The sequence below is a fragment of the Rutilus rutilus genome (assembly GCF_951802725.1).
Source record: "Rutilus rutilus genome assembly, chromosome: 14".
NCBI lineage: Eukaryota > Metazoa > Chordata > Actinopteri > Cypriniformes > Leuciscidae > Rutilus > Rutilus rutilus.
The window spans coordinates 4713731-4734201 of NC_140219.1; the positions used below are offsets into that span (position 1 = coordinate 4713731).

The 20471-nt window shown below is 40.9% G+C and overlaps 7 protein-coding genes across 8 annotated transcripts in view; all 7 read right to left on the reverse strand.

Annotated features, from left to right (window-relative positions):
* LOC311303875 (protocadherin alpha-C2-like) overlaps nucleotides 1-10389 on the reverse strand; it is a 118585-nt gene extending 108196 nt beyond the window's left edge. Inside the window, exon 1 of one of the 2 annotated variants that reach the window (XM_084430610.1) lies at nucleotides 7892-10388. In XM_084430610.1, coding sequence (XP_084286736.1) covers nucleotides 7892-10252 — 2361 coding nt within the window. In that variant the 5' untranslated portion in view covers nucleotides 10253-10388. Of the gene's footprint in view, nucleotides 1-7891 lie in introns of both variants that reach the window. The other variant, XM_084430603.1, reaches the window with a different exon arrangement.
* The window catches only part of LOC311303934 (protocadherin alpha-8-like), a 47834-nt gene that overhangs the window by 8248 nt on the left and 19115 nt on the right, over nucleotides 1-20471 (reverse strand). The gene's annotated exons all lie outside the window — the stretch shown is intronic.
* LOC311303904 (protocadherin alpha-3-like) overlaps nucleotides 1-20471 on the reverse strand; it is a 54101-nt gene that overhangs the window by 8244 nt on the left and 25386 nt on the right. The window lies entirely within an intron of this gene.
* Nucleotides 43-2706, reverse strand: LOC311303919 (protocadherin alpha-8-like). Its single transcript, XM_084430662.1, has one exon. It carries the CDS (start codon nucleotides 2402-2404, stop codon nucleotides 248-250), a length of 2157 nt encoding a protein of 718 aa, XP_084286788.1. The 5' UTR covers nucleotides 2405-2706; the 3' UTR covers nucleotides 43-247.
* LOC311303907 (protocadherin alpha-3-like) lies at nucleotides 10906-13431 on the reverse strand (the record flags this gene model as incomplete). Its single annotated transcript, XM_084430656.1, has 1 exon — nucleotides 10906-13431. Exon 1 carries the CDS (start codon nucleotides 13276-13278, stop codon nucleotides 10906-10908), a length of 2373 nt encoding a protein of 790 aa, XP_084286782.1. The 5' UTR covers nucleotides 13279-13431.
* Nucleotides 14413-17393, reverse strand: LOC311303905 (protocadherin alpha-3-like; the record flags this gene model as incomplete). The annotated part of the gene is made up of 1 exon (XM_084430654.1): nucleotides 14413-17393. The coding sequence occupies exon 1, from the start codon at nucleotides 16783-16785 to the stop codon at nucleotides 14413-14415; it is 2373 nt and encodes a 790-aa protein (XP_084286780.1). The 5' UTR covers nucleotides 16786-17393.
* On the reverse strand, nucleotides 17926-20406 carry LOC311303908 (protocadherin gamma-C3-like; the record flags this gene model as incomplete). Its single annotated transcript, XM_084430657.1, has 1 exon — nucleotides 17926-20406. Exon 1 carries the CDS (start codon nucleotides 20296-20298, stop codon nucleotides 17926-17928), a length of 2373 nt encoding a protein of 790 aa, XP_084286783.1. The 5' UTR covers nucleotides 20299-20406.

Here is a 20471-nt window from a genome sequence, read left to right on the forward strand (position 1 = left end):
ATGACTGTTTTTGTTTGTATTTTTAATCAAATAAATGCAGCCTTGATGAGCAGAAGATACTTCTTTTAAAAACATAAAAAATCTTACCGATCTAAAGCTTTTGACCGTATATATATTATATATATAGATAGATACAGATAGATAGATAGATAGATAGATAGATAGATAGATAGATAGATAGATAGATAGATAGATAGATAGATAGATACTGAAAATACTTGGACGAATAGTCTGTAGATTTAGAGCACTACATTACAATCAACACGATGAAGCTGATGACAAAAAGCACTGAAACCGAGCCCAAAGTGATGATCAGATAAAATGTCACGTCGTTTTCCTCCTCGTCTTTTACTGCGTGTTTAAAATCAGAAGCTGCAAAAGCCTCTTTGGGCTCCACAACTTTGACAATCACAGTCGCTGTTGCTGAGAGTGACACGTTCCCATTGTCTTTGACCAGTATGAGCAGTTTATGCTGGGCCTCGTCTGTTTCTGTGAATGAGCGAAGGGTTCTTATCTGTCCTGTATAGCGGTTCAAACTAAAGAGACTGTGGTCACTAACTTTGTGCACTGAAAACAATAACCAGCCGTTGAATCCTATATCTGCGTCATAGGCTCTGACTTTAGTCACCAAATGACCTGCGTTCACATTCCGGGGAATCTCTTCCACACCCTCAGCAGAACCGTTAGCGCTGACTGGATATAAGATCACTGGAACGTTGTCGTTCTGATCCAGAATAAACACGTTCACTGTCACGTTACTGCTCAGAGACGGACTTCCAGAGTCTATAGCGAGCACATGGAACTGGAAAGTTTTAACAGTTTCAAAATCAAAACTTTTTAGTGCATAAATCTCTCCATTTTCAGAGTGAATATTAATGAAAGATGCATATTTGTTTTCATCTCCTGAGTCTCTCCATATGGTGTAGTTCACAACAGCATTTTCATCCACATCCCGATCAGAAGCAGACACAGAAAACAAAGATTTCCCTGGAGTATTGTTTTCCATCACATAAAAAGCATAGGGCGAAAGAGAAAATACTGGACTATTGTCATTTACATCTGATACCTGCACAGTTATAGTTTTAACCGAAGACAGAGGTGGCTGCCCAGCATCTTTGGCTACTAATGTGATGTCATAGTGAGGTACAGTTTCTCTATCAAGAGATGAGGCTGTTACCAGTGCGTAAATGTTATCTTGGGATGATGCCGTTAGCCTGAAAGGTATGTCTTCAGTAATGTAGCACAACACCTTCCCATTTACACCAGAGTCCAAATCACTGACGCTGATCAAAGCCACAGCGGTTCCAATTTTAGAGTCTTCACACACTGCGCTTGAAAACGATGTCACTTCTATCTCAGGCACATTGTCATTCACATCAATAATTTTTATTGTAATACTCTTATCTGATGTGAGAGGAGCAGGTCCTTTGTCTGATGCTTGGATATCTATTTCAAAATTATTCATCTCTTCGAAATCTATCAAGCCAATCACAATCATTTCCCCAGTACTGGAGTTTAAATCAAAAAGTTGTATTATCCTACTGTCTATATCCTTTCCAAATGAAAAAAACACTTCTCCATTTGGACCATCATCCATATCAGTGGCATTAACCTGTATTACAGTTGTGCCTACAGGGACATTTTCTTTAAGCGTTACAGAGTAAACTTCCTGTGTGAAACCCGGCATATTGTCATTAACATCCAAAACGTCAACTATTATATCCATTGTTCCAGACTTTGGGGGTCGCCCTCCATCAAGAGCAGTAAGATGCACCTTGTGTCTCCGACTGGTTTCTCTATCCAAAGGCTTTTGAAGAATTAAAAAGGGCATTTTTAGATCTTCTCCGCGATCTTCAACCTCTATGCGGAAATTATCATTATGACTGAGTTCATATTGTTGAACAGAGTTCGTGCCGTCATCGGGATCGCGCGCCGGCTGTAACTGATACCGAGCTCCAGGTAGGGCAGATTCCGATATTTCCAACCGTTTTTCTTTCTCCGGGAATGTCGGGGCATGATCATTAACGTCCACGATTTCAATCGACACGTAGTGAATCTCTAACGGGTTTTCCAGCGCAATTTTTAGGTCGATGATGCACGAGCTGCTTCTCTCGCAAACCACCTCGCGATCTAGGCCTATTTTTCCATTTACGCTTAAAAGCCCGTCATTCTGATTCAGCGTGAACAGCGAGTCGCCTGAGGTTGAAACGATTCGAAATCCTCTCTCCTTTAACGTTCTGGGATTGAGACCTAAATCCTTCGCAAGGTTTCCGATCACAGCACCATCTTTTTGCTCCTCGGAAAGAGAATATCGTACTTGTGCGCAGATTCCTCTCCAAAACAGCATTCCCAATGCCATGAATGTAAGACTGAGGCGCCATGACGAACGCACCCTTTGATGCATTTTGCAGGATATTAAAACAGCGTTTAAAGATGTCCACTCACATACAATTTGGACCCATAACAAAGATAAGCACTGACCATAAAACTCCTTGTTATATCCTTAGTAAGAAGGAATGAAAGGCATTCTTACATATGGAATTCTTTAATGAACAATAGAAGTAGCAAAATAGAACAGCGCAGATAGTAACTGTTGCAACGCTTCAGACTCTCTTCTTCTTCTTCCGGTTGCGAACCAACTTTAAAAGTGCATACCGCCACCTACTGTGATGGAGTGTGAAAATAATAAACTAAATACTCCTATATCCTATTATATAACCAACTATTCTAAAATAAATCGTATGATTGCATTTCTTTTTCAGACTCTCTTATTCTTCTGTTCTCAATATACCATATCACGAACCTCTACCGCCAGCTACTGGCCAATATGCACAGAAGAACACAACATATTCCCCCATCACTTAAAGCAAACTGTCTACACCGATATTCAAGAACAAAAGGGAAACACAATAACAAAGTTACAAAATTACCAAAGCATTCACTTGGTTATGTAACATTATATCAATTAGACTAAAGAACAAAAATAAGTTTCACGATAATTATAAGAATGTAGTATTCATATTAAAATTAACAACAAGGTGACTTAATGAATTACTCATCCTTTATATTCACGCAATGCAAGGTGACTAAGTAACACAGTCTTCCAGCCAACGAGGAGGTCGTCTCACACGGGGTGAAACCCTTTGAAGAGCTTCAGGAGCTTCAGGAGCTTGAGGCGCTGGAGGAAGAGGAGGACGAAACTGAAATGACAAGTCCACTGCATCCATGTCAGTAGTCTCCGAAACAGGTGCAACAGAACGAGCCAGGTGAGAAGCATGCCAGTTCTTCCCGTCTGATAACAGGTAAGTACACGCACCCAGTTTACGCACAATTTGACGTGGGTTGGTAAATCTTGGATGCGCTTTCGGAACGTGAGTTGCAATGCGCACACGCACCCAATCTCCCACTTTGAAATCAGGAGTGCGAGCTACACGTCTGGAGTCAGTGTATGTTTTCATTTTCTTTTGTTTCAAAGAAACTCGCTGAAGAAGCGCAGGAGCAGCCTGACGTGTGGTGAGAAGAGGAAGAACATTTAGACGCGTTCGCATCCTTCTGCCATGAAGCAACTCAAACGGGGATAGTCCTGTGGCAGAATGCGGTGTAGCACTATACACTTGGAGAAATTCCATGACTGTAGGTTTCAACGGCTTCGTTTCCAGAACAGCAGACTGAATGCAGTCTTTCAGCACGCGATGAAAGCGTTCCACAGCTCCATTCGCGGCAGGGTGGTAGACAGAAGTACGTATGTGTTGATTGTTTCTCTCTTTTAGGAATGTAGCAAATTCTGCTGACGTGAATTGGGTTCCGTTATCAGACACGATAGAACATGGATTGCAGTATCTACTAAACACAGATGACAAGAAGGCAATAACATTTTGAGTAGTGATGGAAGCGGTGAAAGCGACTTCAGGCCACTTACTGTGATAATCAATCAATGTCAGTGCATAACGACAGTCCCACACAGTGGTTTGAAATGGGCCCACCACATCTATAGCTACCTTGTCCCACGGTACAGACCGAAAAGGCACTAGCTGCAGCCGCGCAGCAGAGGTGTTGGCAGTTTTGTCAGAGGACAGACACATTTGACAGGTCTGTATGTGCTCTTTAACCAGACAATCTATGCCTGGCCACCAGTACGGTTCACAAAGGCGTTGTTTTGTGCGCACAATTCCCTGGTGGCCTTCAGAAACTAACTTCACCAATGTGTGCCTTAGCACGACAGGCACAACCAGACGTGATCCTCTGAACACATAATCGTGCTGCACACTCAGTTCGTCACGTAGTTTGAAGTATGGACGTAGAATATTATCCACAGAAGTTGAAGAGGAAGGCCAACCGCGAGCTATTTGTGTGCGTAATGCACTCAGTTCAGAGCACATCGCGGAGGCAGAAGCAAACTCAGCAGGTGACAGAGCTGACATTGCAGGAGACATAAACGCCACAAACTCAGGTTCAGCGTACATGCAGTCTTCATCCGAAGCAGGCAAAGGCAGACGAGAAAGACAGTCGGCAGTGCAATTTTGAGCCCCAGGCCGGTAAATTACATAATAGTTAAAGCACAGTAGCCGTGCTGCCCAGCGCGCAATGCGCATTCCGGTGCGATCAGTACCTTTGGATGAGAGGAGCACAGTTAATGCCTGGTGGTATCTTTTGGAGCGGGTGCATGAAAAATGGCAGAAAGGTGATCCTCATCAGGTTGAATTCCTTGCGCATTCACCAGATGGCCCAGGAAGTGCAGACTGGTTTTGTTGAACTGACATTTCGATTGATTCAGCTTCAGTCCAGCATCCTGTAAGTGCTGAACAACGGCTTTGAATGTGTGATCATGTTCAGTTTGCGTACATCCCCAGAGAATGATATCATCAAGGTAATTGGCAACATTCGGAAGTCCCTGCAAAACTGTTACCAACATTTTCTGAAAAGCAGCAGGTGCTGAAGCAAGTCCGTACGGTACGCGGCAAAATCTGAAAAGTCCTTCGTGAGTAATGAAGGCGGTCAGATTGCGGCTCTCCTCATGTAAGGGCAACTGAAAATAAGCACTCTACAAATCGATAGTGGAAAATACAGCCGCTCCCCTTAACAAAGACAACAGTTCCTCAATGTGTGATAGTTGGTAGCTATCCGTAACTACAGCCGGATAGGGTGGGTTCTATGGGTTCTCGCAGATCCACGCACATTCGAATGGCACCCAACTTTTTCTGTACTACTACTATCGGGGAGACCCACGGCGAAGCGTCCACGTCAGACTCACTGACTGCGGCTCTAACAGACAACGGTAAGCAGCGGAGTTTCTTGCGCACAGGAGCAACAGCTGGAGAAGTCTTTACTCTGTGCACAAAGCCTTTTGCACATCCCAAAGCAGCTGAAGGCGTCAACACAGACAATTGCAGCACAGGCGTTGATGACTGCGCTGGCAAAATTGAATTGCCTTCAAAACGAAGATGTAAGCCATTAATAAGATCCATCCCAAGCAGAGCTGTGCCAGATTCCACCACGAATAATGACGTGGAGCAGGTGATGTCATCCATAGAGACAGTGACAGGTAAGCAGCCGAGTACAGGAATCGGAGCACGAGAATACGTCACCAGTTTCAAGGAAGGAGGCAAATATGGAATATATTCTTAAATATGGAATTCTTTAATGAACAATAGAAGTAGCAAAATAGAACAGCGCAGATAGTAGGTGGTGCAACGCTTCAGACTCTCTTCTTCTTCTGTTCTCAATATACCATCTCACGAACCTCTACCACCACCTACTGGCCAATATACACAGAAGAACACAACACTCCTGTTGTATGTTAGAGCAGGGATGGGCAACTTTACTCCTGGAGGGCCACTGTCCTGCAGAGTTTAGCTCCAACCTTAATCAAACACACCTGAAAAAGCTAATCAGCGTTTTAGGATTATTAGAAAGCTACAGGCAGGTGAGTTTTATCAGGGTTGGAGCTAAACCCTGCAGGACAGTGGCCCTCCAGGACTGAAGTTGCCCATCGCTGTGTTAAAGAATCCTTACTATATCAAGCTGGAAGCGCTTGGAGGGTGTGAAGGCAATGTCCACGGCGATCAGAACACGCTGATCGACCAACACACGATGATGCCACGTCTGTATTTTTGGTGTGCGCTGACACTGTGTGAATATATTTTCCACTGCTAACGAACGCAACTGAGAAATAAAACAATAGAAAGTTAGGCTAAATCGGAAAACACGTTTGTCTGGGGAAACGGTTAACTTTTTAAAATAACATGTAAGATAATAAAAAAATAAATAAAATTAATGCATATCTAACACAACAGATGTACGTCCAAATGGCGTAGAAAGTTATTACAATACTAGTTACTGCCAAAGCTTGTGAACTATTCTAGTTTTATATTTCATGCCAATCAAAACAGTCCACTTTTATATAGATCACAAGGGCGATATCTGCAAGTTAACTTGAGATCTTTTAAATAAGCAATCAATGGCATTACAAATTAGTTCGTAATAAACAAACAAAGCAGCTGACTGCACAACCTGATCTCACGGGAAAACGTACAAATTCTACGAGGTGGTTAATTCGTACGAATTCATACGACCTCACTCGTACGAATTAGTACGAGATTTTTGCAAAATCTTACATATTTTACGAATTGCCCAATTCGTATGAATTCATACAAATGACCTAACCCTGACCCCGCCCCTAAACCTACCCATCACGAGTGAGGTCGTACGAATTCGTACGAATTAGCCAACTTTTTATCATTCGTACGAATTCGCACGAATTAGCCAACTTTTTATCATTCGTACGAATTCGTACGAATTGGTCGTGAAATAGTGTTGGACTGCACCAGTTGTCATTACATGAACTTTAACCTTATTATCAAACATGAAAAATGAACTCATTCAAAAGCAATCTTAGTATGAGTGTCAAAACATAATGTGTAAAACTTATATGCCAACCATTCGCTGAGTAAAGACTTCAATAATTAGAAGCAATCTAATCTTCAGTTATATATCCTACACTCCTGTGCAAAAATAACAAAACAATAAAAAGTGCAAATCCCAAAATGGCTAAACACTAAGCTTTTAATTGTCTTAAGCACAAATTATTGTTCAGGAAATTAGCAATATTTAAGCAAATGCATGAAACTGCAGCCTTTGCTGTCTCAGAAAAAAAATCAAAGACATAATTAAGTTTTTTAGCAGAGTATGGGAAGTTTTATACGGCCGGTTCAGTGATGAATCACAACGAAACACGAGTTTCATGACGATGCTCCAGAATGGTGTCTTAGAAAATCTGGTGAGAAATATAATAATAAATGCATCTCTACCACAGTGAAGCACGCAGGAAGAATGTGAATGTCATTGTTAACTGCTGGTATTGGTGAGCTATACTCACTCTGAAAAGTTATTTAATGCTTTAGAGTACAGGGGAATATTGCAGAATGGCTTGCTTCCTACAATTGAAAAGTTGTTATTAAAAGATGAATGATCAAATGGCAACCAGATGGTGATCACAATGATAACCATAAAAAAATGTCATAGCAGAAACGCATCTAAATATCCAACATAACTGAAGAACTGAAGTATTTCCTTTACTCAATAACACTTTTTTCAACATTTACTCTTCTGATCCAGTCTCATGCAAAGAATGCTATATGACCCAGAAATCCACTGTACAGTTTCAGTTAATGTTAACAAAAATGATTTAAGTAGTTTCAACATGAAGGGAAATTATAACAATTTGTCTCAACATATTAATCTTTATCATCCTGATGAAGTTTAGATGTATTATTGTCCAAAAGAACACAACTTGCACCCCCCAAAAAAAGGGGATCTTTTTTTTTCTAAAGGGAACATTCTTAACACAAAAAAACTGCAAGAATACATCCTGCGAAACCTTAATGTTTCTTACCTCTCCAGAATCTCTCCTCCTGCGATCTGGTATCACTAGAGTATTCCTATTACTGCCTGGAGCTATTGTAGAGCCGATACTCATTCTAGGTCCAACTAACATGTACCGTTTGTCTCCAGATCTGTACTGGATGCTGTGACACAGAGTCCCGTCGTAATTTGTGTCCTGTAAATACTTGGACGAATAGTCTGTAGATTTAGAGCACTGCATTACAATCAACACGATGATGCTGATGACGAAAAGCACTGAAACCGAGCCCAAAGTGATGATCAGATAAAATGTCACGTCGTTTTCCTCCTCGTCTTTTACTGTGTTTTTAACATCAGAAGCTGCAAAAGCCTCTTTGGGCTCCACAACTTTGACAATCACAGTCGCTGTTGCTGAGAGTGAAACGTTCCCATTGTCTTTGACCAGTATGAGCAGTTTATGCTGGGCCTCGTCTGTTTCTGTGAATGAGCGAAGGGTTCTTATCTGTCCTGTATAGCGGTCCAAACTAAAGAGACTGTGGTCACTAACTTCCTGCAGTGAAAACAATAACCAGCCGTTGTATCCTATATCTGCGTCATAGGCTCTGACTTTAGTCACCAAATGACCTGCGTTCACATTCCGGGGAATCTCTTCCACACCCTCAGCAGAACCGTTAGCGCTGACTGGATATAAGATCACTGGAACATTGTCATTCTGATCTAGAATAAACACGTTCACTGTCACGTTACTGCTCAGAGACGGACTTCCAGAGTCTATAGCGAGCACATGGAACTGGAACGTCTTGGTAGTTTCAAAATCAAAGCTCTTTAGTGCATAAATCTCCCCATTTTCAGAGTTAATGTTAATGAAAGATGTATATGCGTTTTCTACACCATCTCTCCATATTTGATAGCTGACCACGCTGTTTTCATTTGTATCTTTATCAGAGGCAGACACAGAAAATAAAGATTTGCCAGGAGCATTATTCTCAATCACATAAAATGCATAAGGGGAAACAGAGAACACTGGACTGTTGTCATTTACATCAGATATCTGGACAGTTATAGATTTAACAGAAGACAATGGTGGTTGACCAGCGTCTTTAGCTTCTAATGTGATGTCATAGCGAGAAATTGTCTCTCTGTCAAGAGATGATGTTGTGACTAATGAGTATGTGTTTTCTTGAGATGACGCCATTAGCTTGAAAGGAATGTCCTCAGGTAATGAACAGGTGACTCTCCCGTTTATGGCAGAATCTAAATCAGATACGCTTATTAAAGCCACCGTTGTGCCAGCTTTAGAGTCTTCAGGAATGGCACTCGAGAATGACGTCACTTCTATCTGAGGTGCATTGTCATTTACATCAGCAATTTTTATAGTTATACTTTTATCTGTTGTTAGAGGAACAATTCCTTTGTCTGATGCCTGAATGTCAATCTGATATTTATCTTTAACCTCAAAATCCAAAAGACCTGTCACTATAATTTCTCCTGTGATTGGATTTACATCAAAAAGCTTACGCAACTTATAATTGACATTATGCCCTAATGAATAAACGATTTCGCCGTTCTGACCTTCATCCGGATCAGTTGCATTCACCCTTAAAATGGTTGTGCCTGCAGGTGCGTTTTCATTCAGTGTTACAGTGTACGTATCTTTAGTGAAAACGGGTGCATTATCGTTTATATCTAACACGTCTATCGTTATCTCCATAGTTCCAGACTTTGGTGGTCTCCCTCCATCTAAAGCGGTTAACTGCAATTGTATGCGTTTTGTAACCTCTCGGTCAAGCGGCTTTTGTAAAATCAACGCAGGAACTTTGCCATCTTCATCACGATCTATAATTTCAATACGAAAATATTCGGTGTGGCTCAGTTTATAAGTCTGAACTGAATTACTGCCACTGTCTGGATCGCGCGCTTCCTGAAGTTGGAATCGCGCACCGGGAAGCACTGTTTCACCTATTTCTAAATGCTTCACCTGATCTGGGAATCTCGGAGCGTGGTCATTCACGTCTATTACATCAACAGTCACGTAATGAATCTCGAGAGGATTTTCTAAAGCGATTTTTAGATTGATTAAACACGGGGTGCTTCTCTCGCACACTTCCTCTCTATCTAATTTACCGTTCACATACAAGACACCGTCATTCTGATTTACACTGAACATGGACTCGCCTGAGGTCGAGACGATGCGAAATCCTCGCTCCTTTAGTGTTCTGTGATCAATACCCAAATCCTTCGCAACATTCCCTACAGCAGCTCCGTCCTTCTGCTCTTCAGAAATCGAGTAGCGTATTTGTGCCCAAACCGTTCTCCCAAAAACAAGCGATGCAACAACGAAGAGGATTTTCACATGCCTCTCAAGCCACTGATTATGTCTCCTTTGTCCCATTTTTTGCACTGTATTCTATCCACAGCAATTTCACAACGGCGGTCCAAATATTAGTCCAGTAGCCACATGACAGATGACCGAAATACCAACGCTACGAAAGATATTACGAAGAAACCCGAAGGACAAAAGCACTGAGAAAGCCGCACCGCTGGTGAAAAAGATCGTGTACAAATCAAGTTGACGAGGAAAAAAAAAAAACGGGGAGGTGATCTGACGTTTTGAGGTCTACTCTAGGTTTACACTGACACCTCGCGCTTTTTCATTGCATTGCTATTCATTAAACTCAGCAAATTCATGGGATAAAATCATGTTGAAGCTCTTGAAGTTCTTCTAAAATAGGCTACCTAAAATATACATAGAAACAGAAAGTAGACCGCGTCGTATTATGCCGGATAGCAAGCAGCATCACAAATTCAACACCATGGACAGCGACGCACTCGCTATCGCGGGTTTTATTACATAAATAATTTATTCAGTCATTAGGGCACATCAAATATTCGAATAAAATAAAATTCACATACAAATGTGGCTATTAAAAAACACACCTGAAATAGTTATATGTTACCATGTCCACACATTGGTGAAGATCAGATTTAATTAGAAAAAAATAAAAGTGCAATGCTGATCATGAATGCAATACAACACAACGCTAGTCATTTTCTTACCTCTCCAGAATCTCTCCTCCTGCGATCTGGTATCACTAGAGTATTCCTATTACTGCCTGGAGCTATTGTAGAGCCGATACTCATTCTGGGTCCAACTAACATGTACCGTTTGTCTCCAGATCTGTACTGGATGCTGTGACACAGAGTCCCGTCGTAATTTGTGTCCTGTAAATACTTGGACGAATAGTCTGTAGATTTAGAGCACTGCATTACAATCAACACGATGATGCTGATGACAAAAAGCACTGAAACCGAGCCCAAAGTGATGATCAGATAAAATGTCACGTCGTTTTCCTCCTCGTCTTTTACTGTGTTTTTAACATCAGAAGCTGCAAAAGCCTCTTTGGGCTCCACAACTTTGACAATCACAGTCGCTGTTGCTGAGAGCGAAACGTTCCCATTGTCTTTGACCAGTATGAGCAGTTTATGCTGGGCCTCGTCTGTTTCTGTGAATGAGCGAAGGGTTCTTATCTGTCCTGTATAGCGGTCCAAACTAAAGAGACTGTGGTCACCAACTTCCTGCAGTGAAAACAATAACCAGCCGTTGTATCCTATATCTGCGTCATAGGCTCTGACTTTAGTCACCAAATGACCTGCGTTCACATTCCGGGGAATCTCTTCCACACCCTCAGCAGAACCGTTAGCGCTGACTGGATATAAGATCACTGGAACGTTGTCGTTCTTATCCAGAATAAACACGTTCACTGTCACGTTACTGCTCAGAGACGGACTTCCAGAGTCTATAGCGAGCACATGGAACTGGAACGTCTTGGTAGTTTCAAAATCAAAGCTCTTTAGTGCATAAATCTCCCCATTTTCGGAGTTAATGTTAATGAAAGATGTATATGCGTTTTCTACACCATCTCTCCATATTTGATAGCTGACCACGCTGTTTTCATTTGTATCTTTATCAGAGGCAGACACAGAAAATAAAGATTTGCCAGGAGCATTATTCTCAATCACATAAAATGCATAAGGGGAAACAGAGAACACTGGACTGTTGTCATTTGCATCAGATATCTGGACAGTTATAGATTTAACAGAAGACAATGGTGGTTGACCAGCGTCTTTAGCTTCTAATGTGATGTCATAGCGAGAAATTGTCTCTCTGTCAAGAGATGATGTTGTGACTAATGAGTATGTGTTTTCTTGAGATGACGGCATTAGTTTGAAAGGAATGTCCTCAGGTAATGAACAGGTGACTCTCCCGTTTATGGCAGAATCTAAATCAGATACGCTTATTAAAGCCACCGTTGTGCCAGCTTTAGAGTCTTCAGGAATGGCACTCGAGAATGACGTCACTTCTATCTGAGGTGCATTGTCATTTACATCAGCAATTTTTATAATTATACTTTTATCTGTTGTTAGAGGAACAATTCCTTTGTCTGATGCTTGAATATCAATCTCATATTTATCTTTAACTTCAAAATCCAAAAGACCTGTCACAACAATTTCTCCTGTGATTTGATTAACATTAAACAGTTTACGCAATTTGTCATTGACATCATGTCCTAATGAATAAACTATTTCGCCGTTCTGACCTTCATCCAAATCAGTTGCGTTCACCCTAAAAATGGTTGTGCCAACGGGTGTGTTTTCATTTAGTATTACAGTGTACGCTTCTTTAGTGAAAACGGGTGCATTATCGTTTATATCTAGCACATCTATCGTTATCTCCATAGTTCCAGACTTTGGTGGTCTCCCTCCATCTAAAGCGGTTAACTGCAATTTCATACTTTTTGTAACCTCTCGGTCAAGCGGCCTTTGTAAAATCAGAATGGGAACTTTTCCGTCTTCGTCACGATCTTTAATTTCAATACGGAAAAATTCGGTGTGGCTCAGTTTATAAGTCTGAACTGAATTACTGCCACTGTCTGGATCGCGCGCTGCCTGAAGTTGGAATCGCGCACCGGGAAGCACTGTTTCACTTATTTCTAAATGCTTCACCTGGTCTGGGAATCTCGGAGCGTGGTCATTCACGTCTATTACATCAACAGTCACGTAATGAATCTCGAGAGGATTTTCTAAAGCGATGTTTAGATTGATTAAACACGGGGTGCTTCTCTCGCACACTTCCTCTCTATCTAATTTACCGTTCACATACAAGACACCGTCATTCTGATTTACACTGAACATGGACTCGCCTGAGGTCGAGACGATGCGAAATCCTCGCTCCTTTAGTGTTCTGTGATCAATACCCAAATCCTTCGCAACATTCCCTACAGCCGCTCCGTCCTTCTGCTCTTCAGAAATCGAGTAGCGTATTTGTGCCCAAACCGTTCTGCCAAAAACAAGCGATGCAACAACGAAGAGGATTTTCACATGCCGCTCAAGCCACTGATCATGTCTCCTTTGTCCCATTTTTTGCACTGTATTCGTTCCACAGCAATTTCACAACGGCTGTCCAAATATTAGTCCAGTAGCCACATGATACGGATGACCGAAATGCTCTAGACCCCGAAAGATATTACGAAGAAAAACGAAGGATAAAAGCACTGAGAAAGCCGCACCGCTAGCCTGGTGAAAAAGCGATCGTGTACAAATCTGTGACGGGGAAAAAACAAAAAAACGGGGAGGTACTCTGACGTTTTGAGTAGTACTATAGGTTTACACTGACACCTCGTGCTTTTTCATTGCATTGCTATTCACTAAACTCATAATTAATGCTGAAGTTCTTGAAACTCTTTTAATATGCCTAAAATACACATAGAACCAAACAGAAAAGAGACAACGTCGTATTAGGCCGGATAGCAAGCGGCATCACAAAGTCAGCACCATGGAGAGCAACCCAGTCCCTCTCACGGGATTAATTTACATAAATAATTTGTTCTGTCTTTTGGGCACAAAATTCAATTTCAGGCATAAAAAACATAATAAATTCAAATAATATAGAATTCGGGCCGACACAGACAGACCTGGCAAACAAAAAACTGCACTGAAAACAAAATGAAGTGGAAAATGAACTGCACTTTTTAACAATATGCTTTAATTATACATATATTTTTTAGAGATTATTCCTTTCTTCACAACCTACCAAAATCAGATACAGAAAGGAGAACAAATGTAATTTCTACTCGAAGAAACTGAAAACATGCTGCAAGATATTTAAGTCCTGCCTCAACAAAAGGACAATCATTGGAATAGGACCGTGACTGGAGAAGATATAAGATATTGTACAACATACATAAAAAGGAAAACATAACATGACGAGCTGCTCTATTTCTACTTATATTTTATTAGTACAGTAATTTTTCTTCTCATATTTGTATGTCTTTCTTCAACGGTTGTTTGCATTTTAATATTGCTATGCTTTGGCAATGTAAAACACTATTTTTACCATAACAATTAAGTCTAAATGACAAAAATCTGAATATGAGAAAGAAGACACTAAGTATGTTCAATTTGAAACAACAGCCTGAGCAGCTTCAGTGCCGTGGACAGCAACCGACGTGTGTCTTAAAACTGTTTCGTACAACTAATACACAGATGTAGGAGTCATTTTCTTACCTCTCCAGAATCTCTCCTCCTGCGATCTGGTATCACTAGAGTATTCCTATTACTGCCTGGAGCTATTGTAGAGCCGATACTCATTCTGGGTCCAACTAACATGTACCGTTTGTCTCCAGATCTGTACTGGATGCTGTGACACAGAGTCCCGTCGTAATTTGTGTCCTGTAAATACTTGGACGAATAGTCTGTAGATTTAGAGCACTGCATTACAATCAACACAATGATGCTGATGACAAAAAGCACTGAAACCGAGCCCAAAGTGATGATCAGATAAAATGTCACGTCGTTTTCCTCCTCGTCCTTTACTGTGTTTTTAACATCAGAAGCTGCAAAAGCCTCTTTGGGCTCCACAACTTTGACAATCACAGTCGCTGTTGCTGAGAGTGAAACGTTCCCATTGTCTTTGACCAGTATGAGCAGTTTATGCTGGGCCTCGTCTGTTTCTGTGAATGAGCGAAGGGTTCTTATCTGTCCTGTATAGCGGTCCAAACTAAAGAGACTGTGGTCACTAACTTCCTGCAGTGAAAACAATAACCAGCCGTTGTATCCTATATCTGCGTCATAGGCTCTGACTTTAGTCACCAAATGACCTGCGTTCACATTCCGGGGAATCTCTTCCACACCCTCAGCAGAACCGTTAGCGCTGACTGGATATAAGATCACTGGAACGTTGTCGTTCTGATCCAGAATAAACACGTTCACTGTCACGTTACTGCTCAGAGACGGACTTCCAGAGTCTATAGCGAGCACATGGAACTGGAACGTCTTGGTAGTTTCAAAATCAAAGCTCTTTAGTGCATAAATCTCCCCATTTTCAGAGTTAATGTTAATGAAAGATGTATATGCGTTTTCTACACCATCTCTCCATATTTGATAGCTGACCACGCTGTTTTCATTTGTATCTTTATCAGAGGCAGACACAGAAAATAAAGATTTTCCAGGAGCATTATTCTCAATCACATAAAATGCATAAGGGGAAACAGAGAACACTGGACTGTTGTCATTTACATCAGATATCTGGACAGTTATAGATTTAACAGAAGACAATGGTGGTTGACCAGCGTCTTTAGCTTCTAATGTGATGTCATAGCGAGAAATTGTCTCTCTGTCAAGAGATGATGTTGTGACTAATGAGTATGTGTTTTCTTGAGATGACGCCATTAGTTTGAAAGGAATGTCCTCAGATAATGAACAGGTGACTCTCCCGTTTATGGCAGAATCTAAATCAGATACGCTTATTAAAGCCACCGTTGTGCCAGCTTTAGAGTCTTCAGGAATGGCACTCGAGAATGACGTCACTTCTATCTGAGGTGCATTGTCATTTACATCAGCAATTTTTATAATTATACTTTTATCTGTTGTTAGAGGAACAGTTCCTTTGTCTGATGCTTGAATATCAATCTCATATTTATCTTTAACTTCAAAATCCAAAAGACCTGTCACAACAATTTCTCCTGTGATTTGATTAACATTAAACAGTTTACGCAATTTGTCATTGACATCATGTCCTAATGAATAAACTATTTCGCCGTTCTGACCTTCATCCAAATCAGTTGCGTTCACCCTAAAAATGGTTGTGCCAACGGGTGTGTTTTCATTTAGTATTACAGTGTACGCTTCTTTAGTGAAAACGGGTGCATTATCGTTTATATCTAGCACATCTATCGTTATCTCCATAGTTCCAGACTTTGGTGGTCTCCCTCCATCTAAAGCGGTTAACTGCAATTTCATACTTTTTGTAACCTCTCGGTCAAGCGGCCTTTGTAAAATCAGAATGGGAACTTTTCCGTCTTCGTCACGATCTTTAATTTCAATACGGAAAAATTCGGTGTGGCTCAGTTTATAAGTCTGAACTGAATTACTGCCACTGTCTGGATCGCGCGCTGCCTGAAGTTGGAATCGCGCACCGGGAAGCACCGATTCGCCTATTTCTAAATGCTTCACCTGATCTGGGAATCTCGGAGCGTGGTCATTCACGTCTATTACATCAACAGTCACGTAATGAATCTCGAGAGGATTTTCTAAAGCGATTTTTAGATTGATTAAACACGGGGTGCTTCTCTCGCACACTTCCTCTCTATCTAATTTACCGTTCACATACAAGACACCGTCATTCTGATTTACACTGAACATGGACTCGCCTGAGGTCGAGACGATGCGAAATCCTCGCTCCTTTAGTGTTCTGTGATCAATACCCAAATCCTTCGCAACATTCCCCACAGCAGCTCCGTCCTTCTGCTCTTCAGAAATCGAGTAGCGTATTTGTGCCCAAACCGTTCTGCCAAAAACAAGCGATGCAACAACGAAGAGGATTTTCACATGCCGCTCAAGCCACTGATCATGTCTCCTTTGTCCCATTTTTTGCACTGTATTCGTTCCACAGCAATTTCACAACGGCTGTCCAAATATTAGTCCAGTAGCCACATGATACGGATGACCGAAATGCTCTAGACCCCGAAAGATATTACGAAGTAAAACGAAGGATAAAAGCACTGAGAAAGCCGCACCGCTAGCCTGGTGAAAAAGAGATCGTGTACAAATCTGTGACGAAAAAAAACGAAAAAAAAAAAAAACGGGGAGGTACTCTGACGTTTTGAGTAGTACTATAGGTTTACACTGACACCTCGTGCTTTTTCATTGCATTGCTATTCATTAAACTCATAATTAATGTTGAATTTCTTGAAACTCTTTTAATATGCCTAAAATACACATAGAACCAAACAGAAAAGAGACAACGTCGTATTATGCCGGATAGCAAGCGGCATCACAAAGTCAGCACCACGGAGAGCAACCCAGTCCCTCTCACGGGATTAATTTAACACAAATAATTTGTTCTGTCTTTTGGGCATAAAATTCAATTTCAGGCATAAAAAACATAATAAATTCAAATAATATAGAATTCGGGCACAGACAGACCTGGCAAACAAAAAACTGCACTGAAAACAAAATGAAGTGGAAAATGAACTGCACTTTTTAACAATATGCTTTAATTATACATATATTTTTTAGAGATTATTCCTTTCTTCACAACCCACCAAAATCAGATACAGAAAGGAGAACAAATGTAATTTCTACTTGAAGAAACTGAAAACATGCTGCAAGATATTTAAGTCCTGCCTCAACAAAAGGACAATCATTGGAATAGGACCGTGACTGGAGAAGATATAAGATATTGTACAACATACATAAAAAGGAAAACATAACATGACGAGCTGCTCTATTCCTACTTATATTTTATTAGTACAGTAATTTTTCTTCTCATATTTTTATATGTCTTTCTTCAACGGTTGTTTGCATAATATTGCTATGCTTTGGCAATGTAAAACATTATTTTTTACCATAACAATTAAGTCTAAATGACAAATAATTCTGAATATGAGAAAGAAGACACTAAGAATGTTCAATTTGAAACAACAGCCTGAGCAGCTTCAGTGCCGTGGACAGCAACCGAGGTGTGTCTTAAAACTGTTTCCTACAACTAATACACAGATGTAGGAGTCATTTTCTTACCTCTCCAGAATCTCTCCTCCTGCGATCTGGTATCACTAGAGTATTCCTATTACTGCCTGGAGCTATTGTAGAGCCGATACTCATTCTGGGTCCAACTAACATGTACCGTTTGTCTCCAGATCTGTACTGGATGCTGTGACACAGAGTTCCGTCGTAATTTGTGTCCTGTAAATACTTGGACGAATAGTCTGTAGATTTAGAGCACTGCATTACAATCAACACGATGATGCTGATGACAAAAAGCACTGAAACCGAGCCCAAAGTGATGATCAGATAAAATGTCACGTCGTTTTCCTCCTCGTCTTTTACTGCGTTTTTAACATCAGAAGCTGCAAAAGCCTCTTTGGGCTCCACAACTTTGACAATCGCAGTCGCTGTTGCTGAGAATGAAACGTTCCCATTGTCTTTGACCAGTATGAGCAGTTTATGCTGGGCCTCGTCTGTTTCTGTGAATGAGCGAAGGGTTCTTATCTGTCCTGTATAGCGGTCCAAACTAAAGAGACTGTGGTCACTAACTTCCTGCAGTGAAAACAATAACCAGCCGTTGTATCCTATATCTGCGTCATAGGCTCTGACTTTAGACACCAAATGACCTGCGTTCACATTCCGGGGAATCTCTTCCACACCCTCAGCAGAACCGTTAGCGCTGACTGGATATAAGATCACTGGAACGTTGTCGTTCTGATCCAGAATAAACACGTTCACTGACACGTTACTGCTCAGAGAAGGACTTCCAGAATCTGTAGCAATAACTTGGAACTGGAAAGTTTTTACAGTTTCAAAGTCAAAGCTCTTAAGCGCATAAATCTCCCCATTTTCAGAGTTAATATTAATGAAAGACGTGTATTTGTTTTCCTCGCTACTTTCTCTCCATATATGATAGCTAACTACAGCATTTTCGTTTGAGTCTTTGTCAGAAGCAGAAACAGAAAATAAAAAATTGCCTGGGACATTATTTTCCATCACATAAAACGCATAGGGAGAGAATGCGAATCCTGGACTATTGTCATTTACATCTGATATCAGAACAGTTATAGTTTTAACAGAAGACAGTGATGGCTGTCCTGCATCCTTTGCAACTATTGTGATGTCATACTGAAATGTAGTTTCCCTGTCAAGTAAAGCAGACGTAACTAAAGAATAAATATTATCTTGTGATGACGGCATTAGTTTAAAAGGTAAATCATCGGACAGTGAACAGGAGATCTTCCCATTGAGCCCAGAGTCTAAATCAGTGACACTTATCAAAGCCACTGTAGTACCAGGTCTAGAATCCTCCGGAATGGAGCTTGAAAATGATGTCACCTCTATTTCCGGTGCATTATCATTTACATCGACGATTTTTATGACTATACTTTGATCCGTCGCAAGAGGAACATTTCCTTTGTCAGATGCCTGAATGTCAATTTCATATATATCTTTGACCTCAAAATCTAAAAGGCCAGTCACAATAATTTCTCCAGTGATTGAATTAACTTCAAAAAGTTCACGTAAATTATTATTAACATTATTTCCTAAAGCATAAACTACCTGTCCGTTTTGACCCTCGTCCGAATCAGTGGCATTAATCTGTACAATTGTTGTTCCCACGGGTGCGTTTTCATTCAGTACAACCGTGTAAGTTTCTTTTGTGAATACAGGCACATTATCGTTTATATCCAGTACATCAATCAATATATCTATTGAGCCAGACTTAGGAGGTCTCCCCCCATCTAAAGCAGTTAGTAATAATTTTATGTTTTTAGTCACTTCTCTGTCAAGTGGTTTGTGTAAAATCAGAATTGGAATTTTACCATCTTCTCGGTCTTTAATTTCAAGACGGAAATGGTCGTTATTGCTGAGTTTGTATGTTTGAACCGAATTGATTCCACTATCGGGATCACGCGCAGCCTGTAGCGGATAGCGCGCGCCTGGCATAGCTGATTCCCAAATTTCCAGCCGCTTTTCATTCTCGGGAAACCGTGGACTGTGATCATTTATATCCAATATCTCTACAGTGACATAATGAATTTCTAGTGGGTTTTCTAGAGCGATTTTCAGATTGATTAAACACGGGGTGATCCTCTCGCACACCTCCTCTCTGTCTATCTTACCGTTCACATACAAGACACCGTCATTCTGATTTACACTGAACATGGACTCGCCTGAGGTCGAGACGATGCGAAATCCTCGTTCCTTTAGTGTTCTGTGATCAATACCCAAATCCTTCGCGATATTCCCCACAGCAGCTCCGTCCTTCTGCTCTTCAGAAATCGAGTAGCGTATTTGTGCCAAAACTGCGCTCCCCAAAAACAGAGATACAGCAATGAAAGCGAGTTTCACGTTCAACTCCAGCTGATGAAAGCGTTGTCTTTGTTCCATTTTTCTGAGATTACAAAAACCCCTTCACACAGAATTTCACGATCAGTCTAAGAGTATTTGTTGCATGGTCCCATCTCACGTTTAAGCTGAAAACGAGTCGGTCAATGCAAAACGCTGACAAATAACGGCATCAGTGGTGAAAACGAGAAAATACGAATAAACCAAGAGGGCGG